Here is a 14,857-nt window from a genome sequence, read left to right on the forward strand (position 1 = left end):
CTTGCTGTGCTGACAGATCTAAGCAAAAGTTTACTCACATCCCACCTTGCTCACTGAATAAAAACTTTCAGCAGTCATTGTGCATGACGGAGTTGACATTGACCTCGGGGACTTGGTTGCATTAATATCTTCAACGGTGTCTTCCATCTCAGGTCTAAAAAAGCTAAAACCATGTGAATATGTTGCGAACTGCGTGTTGGAAGCAGTCTGGAGTTTAGCCGCCTTCATGTGCGCCTGTGCAGTTACTGAGCATCAAAGCCTGCCAATCAAGTTTATTCGATTTGCAGTAAGAACAGTATACTTTGACTCTAATTTGGTACCTGTTTTCCGTTTGAAGTTTTTCAAGCATTTTTCATTTCGCTATGTTGCCTGAAATGCCCTATAAATGCAACACTAATCAACTCACAAAACACCACGAACAAAACTTGACGCATTTTTCAGGACAGAAATGAGGAATTTGTATTGCCTGGGTTCAAAATGGTGCAACAAAGCTCCACACACACAATGCAAAAGCAAGGTGGCATGCAACGTCAAGATAAGTAGCTTATAAGGTGTACACTAGGAAAAATGCATTGATGGCGGGACACAAGAGATAGCAAGCTGGCAGTCAAGAGACGATCAGTTTAGGTAACTGTAAAGGGTTCCACTTGCCAGTCTCAGATCGGCAAAAGAGGCCCGGACGTGAAATAATCGAGGAAGCTTTATCAGGCAGCCAGAAAACGAGTGTGGAATAAATGCATCATTGGCCTTTTTACTAAATAAGTTAATCATCCTCCTGTGAGGAATTCCAAAGCTGAGTCATAGTGCTCCCAAAACAGTGTGTACAGGTACATTTTTTGCCTTTTACAAATAAACACATTTGGAAGTGCATGTTGTTCAATTCTCGCTTCTCTCTCTAGCCCTTCACTGCATATTCGTTACACTAGAATTGCTGCTCATGCTAGAATGCAACCTCTATTCAGCTTGGGCAGCTAGGTCTTGATGTTGGATGAACACAGAGGCAGAGAGGGAAGAGTCTAGAGCCCTTTATTGCTCGGGTTCTTGCGCAGTGAGCTCAGGTAGCGCATTCGCACCCACACCGACTGGCACATTTTCACCAGCTTGGGATCCCGCTGGCCCTCCTTGGAAATGGCAAACTGGTACTGCCGCCTGCACAGAAGAAATCGCCGCAAGGCAACGATACAGCACAGGCTGTTTCTCAACACACCGTTCAGCAGTCTGCACCTTTTGTAACATCGCCTGTTAGAAAAAAAAATGGGTAGAGAAGAGGTTAAAAAGAACTGTCGTTACAAGCTGTGGCAATTTTGTCACCAGGCACAGTATTCTGCCCATACAAACGAACTCATCTTTTGGCCATCCCCTCAGGCCTTTAAACGTGATTAGATCAAGTTCGTGCAAATGGTGGGACCAGCAGGGATGGAAACGCAGACTACACTACACAGTGCAGACAGATTATTTCTAATCATGTCGGACTAGATCAGCTTGCTTTTGAGCTGTGATTGCATTAAAAACTGCCTGCCCTGCAGCACTCGTGCATAATTTTTATCTGCTCTTGCTTAGCTCTCCAGACCCCCAATTATTCGTTCTCAACTGCCACCAAAGTGCAGGGGGCACAAACTGGTTTCAAACACTGACATGCGATTTCCTACCACCCTTGCACCAGCGGAACAGTGGAGCAACTACAATGGCAACTCAAGGCAGCCCTCACTGCAAGGCTCGACCACGGGGTCAGTGAACTGCCATCAGCCCTCCTCGACTGCATGCCGTTCAGCGGGAAGGCCCCTTGGGTGTTCCGCATGGGTATTGTGTTCGGGGATGTTGTGCGCCTTTCTGATGACGTCTTTCTCAACGGAGTTGGCATATCTCAGCAGCAGCGGTAGTATTTTCAGAGTTTTCTGCACAGCCTCAAGGACCTGCACCCAGTCCCTCCCTCTACCCTCCTAGGACTGAAGGTCAAACTGCCGACTTACTGCGAGAAAACGGCTAGACAAAAAGCGTAGCGGTTAATCCACTAAAAAGAAAAAAGGACTGGTCAGAGAGCCCGAGAATGCCAACTGCATCACAACCAGAAAGCTAGCCCTGTCAGAAGCACCAGATCAAGCGATATTTCAAGACGGTTCTCATGTCAGGAAAAAGAAAAAAGTACACCAAGTCTGCACGACGGACATGTCCGAAGACTCAGGCAGGCGGGGTGGAAAGAAGTGCAGGCAGCAACATTTCTTGCACAGTCCATGAAACATGCGCCAGCACCGCATTGGGTGCCCACACCACGAAGTTTTCCATGCTGGCTGACCTGAGCAGTGTTCGGCAGGAGCGCAGGCTTCCCCTCTGGAGCAGGCTCATGGCCAGGTACAGGCGGCACCGGCACACCACCACAGGATCTCCCAGGCGCATGGCCAGCTGCAGCTGCTTTACAGACACCTGGCTGGCTGCCTGCGCCTGCAAACCAAGGACCACTACTGCAGTGGGTGCCTTTCTCGCAGTCTTGTGGCCCCTGGTGGCCCGACCACCGCCAGCAGCACATGGCCAGTTTAACAAAGACATCCCCATGAAAGGGCCAGCACTACCTTGCAGGCAAATAAACACATGCTGTGTAACCCAATGCCAGGGCTGCAATGCGTCGCAGCTTGCGGCAACCGGCAAGCACAAGTAAACATGCCCGGTAAGTGTCCAGCGGTTCGCACCCTAAAGTGCTAACGACAACGCACGCCTGCGCAAGCTTACCGCGCTTATTTCACCTAAAAAAGTAAATTTACCACACAGAGCGCTACAGTACAACTTGCGCACAAAGCTCTAGGACGTACGAAGTTTCAAACCTCCTCACAGAGTACCTGTATGAAAAAGTGACCCCTTTTTCAGTGATGATGATGACACAATTACATACCTTAGCGCGATACATTGACAAGAAGTTGAACTCGCATGCCTTTTCTTTTCCCCACAACCCACAAAACTCCCACTTGCATTGCATCCCTCCTTCCCCAAAATCGTGTTTAGTACTAATTCGGCTCGTATCACTGATCCTTACGGCGCAGTTTCATGTGGGATAAAAGTGCATTAGCAAACACAGGGTGGCACAAAGTGCTCTCTACTTTTCATAGAAAAGAAAATGATGCAGTAAAGTTAACAAAAAAAATCCATTACCTACATTTCTTAAGGTATGAAATGTGTACGTGGAAGTCAACCACAGCCATAGCGGAGGTACTGCATAGGAACTGCTGGTGGCAGCGGTTCGGTCACAAGTGGTCACCCATCAGCATATTCCACTTAGGGAAACAACGACACCAATTAAAGTGTGTCAGTCCTATTTTGTTTGTTAAAAGAAACAATGCAATGTGTATTTTCGTTTAAGCATTTTCCTTGTCAATGCCCTGATAGCAAAAAGGGTCCTTGAACATGAAATGTATAAATTTGGTCTGTTGGTCTAGAACAAATGTTTAAGCCCGTCTGAAGCCAAGTTATTGTACAAACCACATGTTCCACTGCACTACTCAAATCAGCTGGTTTAAGGTCTCATATTACCATTACTACCATATCAGCAATTTAAAACTGCCCAGGGGGCCACCTTACATAAGTGAACTGAGTGCAGGAAACACAAAAAACAGTGGTGGATAAGAAAACAAAGACATGGGTGAAAGAACAATCCTAGGGACCCTGAACGAGATACAAAAGAAACTGCCGGTCCGCACACACTAGTTAAATTGCAAGAAAACTGCAAATTAAGCTGAGTAAATGAACAACAGAAAAATGTCATCTTTTAGGGTAGTTGAAATATCACTGCTGTTTCAGCTACGGTTCATTGCTTTGCAAATATGCTTTGTTCTTAAACCGAACATTCCCTGAATAACTGTTGCATGTTTTTAGCACGAAAAACATGGATCACATGGGCATGCTTAGTTACCTAGTTTTGTCAACTATAGAATTTCTGTCGAAAAGCAGCAGAATCACTTTCATGCCTATGATTTGCTTCTTTCTGTTCTCATCTGTAAAAAAAAAGGGGGGGGAGAGCTATTTTCATCATGCTTAATTAAGAAAGGGCCCCCCTTGCATCATCCCACTCAAGCTTCTCCAAGTAATGTTCACCGCACAGTTACCTGCCGAATTGAAGGTAGAGCTACTCTATTAGGCGCCAATGCAACTGTTCTTTTTCTAGCCCTTTCGGCCCTGGTGGTGCCAATTGACGCCATCACCTAAAAGTTCCTCTAGCGCATAGTGAACGAAACCGAAACTGCTAGTTTTCTGGGGTGTTGTTCTTCAATGATGCCTGTTGCGAAAGATATCACTGTTGTTTCATTTTAGTGGAGCTGGATGCTACAAAGACGCGGATGCTCCGGTGAAGACGAAATTACGACATTGAGGTTGAAAAAAATGGTGGTCTGAGAGTTTTATTCCCAAGCCCGTAAATCTCTTAAGTGTACTACGAATCTCATTTTTCGTTTGTAGGTTCATGTAGTCAAAGGTTTAGGAAAATATGCAAAAGTGATGTCTCTGCTCAACATAAAGTTTTTATTTGCCAAATGTCCTAATTAATTGCTTCAATAATAAATCTCGGAATACAGTCGAGTCCCGCTACAACGAAATTGACGGGACGTGCGAAAAGTTTCGTTGAAGCGAAATCTGCCCAGAAACAACACGGAAAGGCCAGAAAAATAGCCCCGTATGTTTCCGCATCATTGGCAGCATAATACAATGTTTAGAAAAAGGAGTGACGCGCAATAACGTCATGTTTATTCTGGTAACAAACATACCAATGGATACCTGTTTTTTCACCGCACGCAAAGAAGGTGTTACGGAGGGGGGTGAAGAAATGTAGGCGCAAAACGTATTGCTGTACAACAAGGCGTGTCCACCGAGCTGATTACTTGCAGATAGCTGCTAGGCCATCGGAAGCCCCCCTCTCGCTTGTGGCAGGAGCGGTGCCGTTATCTTATTCGCTCTTTCCAGCGACGCTAGTGACGCCGCACGGAATTTGTCCGAAGCCGGGAGATGGTGATCGGCGGACCGGTTGCTCCGACGGAGGCGGCCGGCGGCATCCGTGCGGGCTCGCAGAAGCGATAGGAAAATTGTAATTGCATATATAGTACTCGACAATGCCGAATAAATAATCGGAAAATATAGACCGAACGAGCGTTCATATTCTCTCAACTTTCTTAAAGCTATATAAGCTGCATGTAAACGAAAGAGTTTTGGGACTCATCGGTGTCTGCTGCGGAGAAAAATGGAAGTTTTTCGGACAGATGCGTGCGTACGTGGGGCCTTAATTATTCTTCACTGAATTAAGGCTGCCACATTTAATAGTTATTTGCGGTAAGGACGCTGATTTTGTAGGCTTTTTGTATAACCTTGTGATCGACTCTTTCGGGTACTATTTACATTCACTGCCGCATAATATGTCAACCGATCATTCGCTTATCTGTTGTTAAATTGGCTCAATTCCACTGCTTCCAAACATATAAGCAGCAGAGGCTGTTCAATCCGCTTACTTTTATTTCAGTAAAGAAAAAACTTAAAACTTTTTGCGCGCGAAGGCGAGAAGCAAATGTGGGGATCAGGCCCGTAGCCAGGAATTTCTTTCGGGGGGGGCCCACTCGCTGTAGGCCTTGACTATTTCAAGAAAGTACCCATTTTCAGTAATTATTTTCCGTAAAAATAGCAGTGTGTAAATTATTTGAGTTTTTAATTACTATTCTACTCTTTTATATCTTTAGTTTGGAAAGTAATCTACCAAATCGTACAAAATTTTCATACGTACAATATGTCTCAACAAATTCCGCTAATAAAAATAAAACAACGTTACTCTGGGCCAAAAATAAAACTACGAATAGCCGAAATATTTGTGGTACGTTTTTATTTCTGCATATAACAGGTTAAAACCACTGCGGCAGAAATAAAGTGGGTTGAGGTGGTGGAAGACGGGAACCGTGTCCCCCTCCTTTGAGGTGGGGCGGTCTTGAGGCGGCTCTGCGAAGAAGCAGCCAGGTCCTTCTTCCTTAAAGCACTGAAGAAAGGCCTGCCAGGGCCGAAGTGCGTACGATGGGCCGATGTGCGATTGCGGATCGATGTGTGATCGCGAAGCAAACTCGACATAAGAAATACTGATGCATTGTATACGCGTACTACTACGCTCTCGCACTTATGTAAAATAGCAGAAATCTAGAAAGCTTACCTTCGAAAGCTTGTTGCAGTAGTTCATCAGTGTTGAACCTTGCCGCTTCTTTTTTGTGCTCATAATGAGGAACACAGAGAACACCACACAAAGGAGGGCAAACACGCGATATATTCCGTGCCAAACACGGGCTGAACTGCAGTGCGTCTTGGCCTCCGTTGCAAAGGACCTCGCCACTGAATTTGAGCCGGGGGCGCCCTGTATCGCTCCGTGTCGCACATTTTGCTTGGTGGGGGCGGAGAGAGAGAGAGAGAACAACATTGTTTAAGCTCAGGGATCAAGGGAAGGGGGAGGGGCAGGCCAGAAGGCCGCCGCGATTGCCAGTGCCTGGGTGGTTGAACGGGGGTAGCATGGTCGAAGTTGACCGCGGTTGGTGTCGTGCCGGAGCACTCATGCGGACCAAGTTGAGGGAGAAAGACATCTTTATGTAGAAGCATTTACATTCTTGACCAGAGTGAACAGGCAGTAACGTAGTTCCGTCCACTTTCTCCCGCTGTTATTAGGAACGCACCAATCACAAAAATCTATGGCGCTCATACTCTCGCCCACACTCTCACACAGAGGGGGCACGTTTCCCTCTCGCACACGTGAAGGTCTGGTTGACTCCGGTGAGGCAATCTGCCTAAGGTCGTAGCCCTTCGGACCACCGATGTTGAAGCGTCGGGAGGACATCTGGGATCCCTTCTGGTATTCTGGCATTGGCGGCTCATTGACCAACGGCCGTTACAGAGTCATCAGCCACACCGCAAAGTGCTGGAGAATGATGCGCGGCACGTCCCCAAAGAAGCAGACAGGAATGTCAAGCCTGCCGCCAAAAGTGAGGCGCCGCATGAAGCCTTTGTCGCCACCTCTTCGGAACATTTCCGGTCATTAAGGGGGCATTCGGGGGCGCTTGGGTGGCCGAGAGGGCCGCCGAGAGCGGATTATGTTCAGCAGCCGCGGCACGGGTCGTCGACGCGTCATTGTGTAGACGACGGGATGTTCTTCGCCGATGAGTGGGGTGAGGGAAGGGGGCACTCGGTCGACGGCAGGCTTGGGTGGTCGACCCCAGGACGGCGAAGACGGCTTTCGCGACATCACTTAAACCTGGCTTGAAGCCTCCGGGTCGCGCAGCGCCCGCTGCCAGATGGATAGGGAGGGAAGGGGTCTGCTGCGCCCTCGCACATAGAGTGAAGTGCTCGTCGAGGGCGCCGCAGGCTGGGTATGTTTGGGGGTGAAATTAATGGTGTGGGTGGTCCGAGCGGGAGCGCCGCAGTGGCAGCAAAGTCGGTATCGCAGCCGCCCTACTCTGTTTATCAGGCGCCGACTGTCGCATGCGGCTTCCCGTACTCTTTTCTGATGCTCCGGGTTGCTTACGCGGCGCATTACACGGGCACGGAAAGATATGCTCAGTTTTGCACATGGTCATCTGCTGTAGACAAATTTCTTGATGCAGCGGGGTGCCGAAAGCCCTGCTGCTCAAGAACACCCTCCCCCTCTCTCCCGTCATAAAAATTTCGGGGGGGGCCCGGGCCCCTAGGGCCCCCCCTCTGGCTACGGGCCTGGTGGGGATGTGTTTATTGATTAATCATTGAATATCGAAATAAGTGTGTCTAAGCGAGATGTTTTAGAAATGACAATACTGTAACTGGGTCTGGTAGTTCAAATGCGAGCTCTTGAATGCATTTGGTAGCCCCCATTTTCGTTTTGGTAATAAGGATCGACGCACTTAAAAATCTTACCGGCAGTCAAATCAACATAACGTAATTTCAGCCGTGAATTAGTTTTTAACGTAAATTAGTTATCACAAGCCAGAAGCACACCTGTAAAGTACTGCCTGTAGTTTAACAGTGTACGCTTCAATATATCACACGCCCGTGTATGCTACATGCACGCGTAAATACATCGGCTTAAAATATATATATATATATTTTTCATACAATGCTAACACGTTCGTTTGTACACCACTGGATACGACGTAATGGTAGCCTCTTTTTTGCCGTTTGACTACTCAATGTCGTGACTAGGTTTTACTACACCCTAGCAAAACACCGCAATACGCACATATCTCCCGCGCATGGTGCGCACGGGCTTCTGCTTAGTGTTTATGCACGGAAACGACCACGCCTAAAGTAAAACGTACACTGAGTGACGTGCACTGCAATAATGTCCCAAAACTTAGCGTTGCACATTCTGTAACAGGTTGTTTGCCCAATAAAGCGGGGTTGTTCTCAAGCCACTTCCGTGCGGCCTGAGCCATGCACCGCCGATTGCCTCGCACGCACCGCTTTTTTTACACCGCAGCAGACACCCTGAAACGAATCGAATGTTGACTCGCGATCAGCAACGTATGCATGCATTTATTTTTTAAGAAATTAGTTGTTTCAAGCGGAGCAATGGGCTTTCAGGCCGCTACTGAAGCTGGCACGCATGTTGCTACGGGGGCCCGATCACCGTCTCGTCCGCCATTGCCGTTTTCTGCAGCGCCACCTGTAGGGGCTGGAAAGAGCGGATCCTCTGACAGGGCACGGCAGCTACTGACCTTGGCAGCAGGCAAGACGCGCGCGCTTGCATTTAACATGATCGCGCGCTCGCGACTAAGATAGGATGACTTGGCTTCAAGACCAAACACGCAAACATGATTTTTGCTCTTGGCTATGAAGAATGGTAGAAGAAAAACGGCAAGGACAGCTGCTCACAACGCATACATGACGGCGCCGCGCCAGCAGCGGATCACATTCGTGCGATTTCAACTGGATACAGATTGGCTGCAGAGGCAGTAGCTCTGGCTTGGCGAACCGGGCCTGCGCCTCATGTAAAGACGGCCAGCCACATCGTTATCACCATCAAACAATGGCGTCCTCCTATGAGTTGTTTTTTGTTTGTTTTGGGTGGCGGTGTGGGCGCACCGCGCATGTTTTCGGTGAAACTAAGCGTCCTGAATGTATGAAAAGTTACACATAGCTGGCGCTATGGTTATTTTATTGCAAAATAATTGTTCAAACCCTGCCCAAATCATCGAAAATTTCGTTGAAGCGAAAGCAAGCCTGTCAAATGGTTCGTTGTGGCGAGGACTTTGTTGCATTGACTTCTATGGCTAGCTGACGGGGAATTGGAAATATTTCGTTAAAGTGGAAATTTCGTTGAAGCGGAGTTCGTTGTAGCGGGGTTCGACTGTATTTGCACTTCCAGCTCTATTTTTTTGTTTGTGGGCTTATGGAACACTAAAATTTAGGAAAACACACAACACTGTTTTGCTTGAAATAAAAAATTCAGGGCTGAAAGGGCTAGGCAGAACAAGTGCACACTACAGCTTAAAATCATTCCTGGTTCTTCAAGTGAAAATATGCTCAGAAAAGGAAATTCTGGTCGGTATTAGTCAGCATTTATGAGTTTTATTAGTCTAATTTATTTGTCAGCATTTTGTCTCTACTCCCTACTTGAACCACTATGCATTTCCTCATTTAACCATGCGTGTAAATTGGTAAAGATAGAGGTAAAAATTCAATGAACAATTAATTTCTGGCACCAAAATATGCTTTACACTGAACATGTGCTCCACTGTTGCCAGTCTACAACTTGTTTCATAAATGACTGAAATGCTTAACAACAAGGAGGAGGAGGAGGAGGAGGAGGTGTCTGATTTTAATGGTAAGTTATGTGGTGCCATTGTGCCCACAGGGTCAACTTTCGAAGAAGGCCCTGAAGCGATACTTCCCCACACAAAGACTGCTCATAATCTTCTTTGATCAGCTGCAGTTTCACCTCAACCCCAATGCTGAGAGCTAAAACAAGCACTCTAGAGAAGTACCTGTCCAGGTGGCCATGCCCTTGAACAAGCTGGTGCAGTTTCATGACCAATTACACAAACCAATGACAGCTGCCACTAAATGAAGTCGGCCAAATGAGTTATCACCAGGCATGTTTGTCAGGCATGTCATTGCTCCTGGTTGCATTTTACCAAATGAAAACAAAGAGTGTGCTTATTAGGCGAGCTTAAAAAGAACACCCAAACTTTTTACAGCCAATACAGAGGTAGATTTATTTGCAGTACATTCATTAAACAACTGAACATGGTGGTAAGCTGTTCGGCCCCGATGTGTTCGCTCTAAATCGACTTTTGACATAATGGTGTTCTTACGTGGATGATATATTGCCTCATTTTAGGGACGTGATAAGAGTTTATGCACACAGTCATAAGATAGGGTGCAACGGTGGGGGAGGCCAGGCACAAAGCCCACATCGTGGGGACAAAAACGCAAGTAAAGACAGGCACTGTGTTACAGATACACCTCCAAAATACATTTCAGTCTCATATGAGAGAAATGCGTTCATTAAACCAGCAAATATAGAATGACCTAATGTTAAAGGGGGGGGGGGGGGGGGCAGGCATGGCCTAGAATGTTGGATTTCGTGCCTGTTAGCTTGTATAGACATACGATGCCCTTTATGGCCTCTTTATACTCTTTATGGCTTTCTCGCAGAAAATATTTCCTTAAAGGAGCCATGAAGAGAAAATGCAAGTTGGTTTTATTCGAAAGATTTCGTGTTTTATAGTGCCCCCAGCGCTTGTCCGGATACAAACGGTGCTTTATTCACTGAGAAATTAAACAATTTAGGTTAAAATTTTGATTTTCCCGCTCAATCGTGCGTTTTCGTGGTCCCAAGTGACATCACTGGAACCGACCGCTCTGCAGCCTAGAATACCTTCATTCACGCATCCACCGTACAGGGTAGAGACACGTATACGCTGGCGCCGCCATTTTCGGTTGCTCGCTCGCCGCTGAAGCAAGTGATTGTGTCAAAACCGCGCTAAAATTATCACTGCAACGCGGTTTACTGAAAAATTTTGAATCATATTGTCTGTTTCGCGTTGCTAGGTCTCGTGGGAAACGAAAAGAATAACGCGTTGAGCCCGTTGGCCCAATTGCGGCGGCACGGGACCGTTCAAAGGTGTCTCCACCCTACAGCGGTGTTGGTTTGTTCCCGCGTTTCTTTACGTTCCGTAACCTAGATGGCGCCACCATACCGTGGCAAGCGTTTGGTTTGTTTTTGCCCACATTTAAACCTGGCTTGTTTTTGTTCTGGGAGAAAATATTCGTTCCCTGAAACAGTGCTCGCTCGACAAATGGGGTCACGTAAGACACCGTTGCTTGCGTCAATCGGCCAGTGTCGTCTGAGACAACCCCAAGCCCCGTAGTGCTGTACAGCTAAACCAAGCATGCTGTGCGCAGTACGAACAGCAGAACGCATCAGTACTTCTATGTTTACATGTGCTTTCGTAACTTCCACTGTTTGTCCCATCATTCTTATTGCTTTGTAAAGAATGTGCCCTAAATTTAAGCGCAAATCGCTCGTTCGTCTAGTTTGTAAGCTCTACCTAATTTGCGTCTGCTTCTGCCAGCCTCCGCCAATCGCAGAGCTGAGCTCATGTGACGACATAGGTTCTGTTGCGGGAAATGAGCTGGTGGGTCGCATGACCATTCCCGTTTTTCCTAATTATGTAGCTTATTTCAGCGAAGTTTACGTTAAAAGTGGTGTCAGTATGATTCTAACGAGACAATCTTCTGAATGAACCAAACTTGCGTTTTCTCTTCATGGCTCCTTTAAGCTGTGCTCACTTGCGAAATCACCATTCAGGTCCCACTTTCTTTGCGGTGTGCATTGCATTAACACTACCTTGTTACAATGCGGCAAATACAATTTTCACAACTGCTATCCTGGCCAATTATTTGTTCAAAACAGTTTGAAAAGCCCAAACATTGACGATGAGCTGTTTCTTTAAGTACTCACAAATTGGGGGCTGTAATCACCAAGGGCGGAGAAAGCTCCACCAAGGGTTGACAGCCAGGCCATTGTGTTTTCCAGCTCAAGCTGCTCATTCACTAGGCTCCCAATCTTAGCTTCCCTGAAAAACCAAGAAACCAGAGTGGAATAACCATCTCGCTGCACCAAGGCTTTGGGAAAGCCAAGCTCTCCAAGTCACAGCAGTTAATTTTGCCTGCTACAGAAATGGCCTTTTCCAAAAACATTTCATAAACTATGGTGGGGCAAACAGCCAACACGTGATGCAATACACAGCGGTTTCGCGACCATGCAGCATATTGCAAAATTTGGCTGTTCTGTCCCAGCATAGCAACTGTACAGTCAAAATTCAGACTTTAATTTCTTCGGGACTATAAAAGATGGACTATCTGGGCGACATTTTTTATACTCTGATGGTGTCACAGCAGTTATATAAGAAAGTGGCTTGTCTTTGCTGTTTGAAATTTATACAAGCACAGCATACCGGAACTTGTTCATTGCTGGAAAAAGTGCGTAATGAATGGCGGTGACAATGTGGAAAAGTGACTGTATGTGACTTGAAATCTGATCTGTTCTGTAGTGCTATTATGCACGCTGTACTTCACATTTTCATGAATATAAATTTGAGGCATTGCTTCCGAAATTACTGTCGTTGTACCCCTCGCTGATAGATGTGCCCCATACACTATAAGTTTACAAGCGCAAAAGCTACATCAAACACTGAACGAATTATGCTGCCCGATGCTTTACAAAGCTCCTTCGAGGTTGTGCGATTCATACCATAAAATATACACGCAGAAAGACGCATATAGGGCAACCTGGAAGCAGCTGTATTGACAGGTAAGGAAGCACATACAAAATTGGAGACAGTTGATGACACCCGTGTCCCTGCCCACTGCTGGAAATGCACATGAGCTGATCTTCATGAAATCAAGATTCTATGTAGGAGACAGGACATCGTAAAGCTATAACCAACTGGCTCAGCAAGCAGCAAGTTTTTCTACAGTGCAGGTGCGGCACTGGCCTCGCATTACACCCCTAGGTCAGCATTATGTCGGCAAACCGTTAACCAGTAGTAGGCACAAAAGGGTGGCCATGCCACAGCCGCATGTTGTAAACCATGGACAGTTCTCTTACCAGCAACGTGGTTAAATCTATCTTACCACGTGAGTACCTTAGGAGTCTTTTCACATTCATAGGTAACCCTTTCTCAATGCCTCCATGTGCCACCTCCTCACTATGCCTTCCGGCCATTCTAGCTCATCATCATCATCACCAGCCTATCTATGCCCACTGCAGGGCAAAGGCCTCTCCCATCATTCTCCAATTACCCCGGTCCTGTGCTAACTGCGCCCAATTTATCCCCGCAAACTTCTTGATATCATCTGCCAATCTAACTTTCTGCCGCCCCCTGCAACGCTTGCCTTCTCTAGGAATCCACTCTGTTACCCTTAATGACCAACGTTTATCTTGCCTTCGCATTACATGCCCTGCCCATGTTCATTTCTTCTTAATTTCTACTAATATGTACTTAATACCCGTTTGTTCCATGACCCACTCCACTCTCTTCTTGTCCCTTAATGTTACACCTATCATCTTCCGTTCCATTGCTCGCTAAGTCGTCTTCAATTTAAGTTGAGCCCTCTTAGTGAGCCTCCAAGTTTCTGCCCCCTAGGTGAGTACCGGTAAGATGCAGCTGTCATACAGTTTATTCTTCAGGGACAATGGTAGGGTGCCATTCATTATCTGAGAATGTCTGCCGTATGCACTCCAGCCCATTCTTATCCTTCTAATTATCTCTGCCTCATGGTTGGGATCCGGGGTCACAACTTGGCCTAAGTAGATATATTCGCTTACCCCTTCCACTGCCTCGCCACCTATCTCAAACCGCTGTGCTTTCCCGAGGGTATTGATCGTTACTTTGGTGTTCTGCCATTCTAGCTCAACACCCTGCAAGTCACCGGCCTGTCCGCCTGCTTGCCCGGCTAAGCAACTGGCCGTTGCCTAACCCTAGTTGGAGCAGTATCTGTACGACCAAAGCTTTGCGCCGGCAAAATCGTTGGAACGAAACAGGTGCCACGGTTGTCTGTTCTCCTGGTGGTAAATGCTCCTCCTACTGAAATGTGGGCAACCCACTCGGTAGGACACCAGCAAAAATCGCTCCCTGTTACATCGGCTCCCACGTAAACTGCAGTCCTTGTCATGTATCTTTGTCTCTTTTTGCGCTGTTTTGACTGGCCCACGTAAAGTGATCGCCTTCTATCGCTATGAAAATGTTTACGCGATACTCACCACGGCATGTCCATCACAGGCTTCCAGGGGACTAGTTGCACTGCTAGTTTCACAGACACGGAACCACTTTTGAAACCTTTAGTGAACTGACAGTTTCGGCATCTGCTCCTAAGTTTGCTAAAACCAAGTCTGCGGTAAGTGGAAGACCTGGAAAGTTCTACAATGGTGCTCCAAAATAGTCTCTCGTCCACGACGGCATGAATGCGCCGCACCACAGCAAAGCCGGACTTTGTGTCAGTCGCGATATTTCCAACACTGTCCTCGCAAGCAGCTTCTCCACACAGGCGAAGCGCTTCGTCCAGCCGCTGCGACAGCGAGTCAAGAGCGACGACCGCCTCACGAGTAACGAGGAATGTGCAGTCAGAACCAACGACGGACAGCTCCATAGAATCCGGCGATTTTGTTGTTTCTATAACTTCTTCCATGACAGGTATATAACACTCTGCGACGATGAAGGCAGAATTTTGCAGAAGAATTTTGTAGTTCGCTTCTCAACGCGAAGAGCCGGTCGCGGCTAGAACTAGACTTGGCTTGCTATGACCTCCGTCAAGCTTAAAAAAAAAACAGACGATGATGATGATAGATTGCAAACTAAACTTTATGATGCAGACTCGTGTA

The 14,857-nt window shown here is 46.9% G+C and overlaps 1 protein-coding gene across 1 annotated transcript; it reads right to left on the reverse strand.

Moving 5' to 3' along the window:
• Nucleotides 1–1,007: 1,007 nt before the first annotated feature.
• On the reverse strand, nucleotides 1,008–14,793 carry LOC144145490 (uncharacterized protein F58A4.6). The gene is made up of 4 exons (XM_077677133.1): nucleotides 14,240–14,793; nucleotides 11,936–12,050; nucleotides 2,294–2,439; nucleotides 1,008–1,149 (listed from the first exon to the last, which is right to left on the reverse strand). The coding sequence occupies exons 1-4, from the start codon at nucleotides 14,662–14,664 to the stop codon at nucleotides 1,017–1,019; spliced, it is 819 nt and encodes a 272-aa protein (XP_077533259.1). The 5' UTR covers nucleotides 14,665–14,793; the 3' UTR covers nucleotides 1,008–1,016.
• Nucleotides 14,794–14,857: the final 64 nt, after the last annotated feature.

The sequence above is a fragment of the Haemaphysalis longicornis genome, unplaced genomic scaffold (assembly GCF_048455015.1).
Source record: "Haemaphysalis longicornis isolate Haplotype H1 unplaced genomic scaffold, Haemaphysalis longicornis Haplotype H1 scaffold_7, whole genome shotgun sequence".
In the NCBI taxonomy this organism is placed as follows: Eukaryota; Metazoa; Arthropoda; class Arachnida; order Ixodida; family Ixodidae; genus Haemaphysalis; species Haemaphysalis longicornis.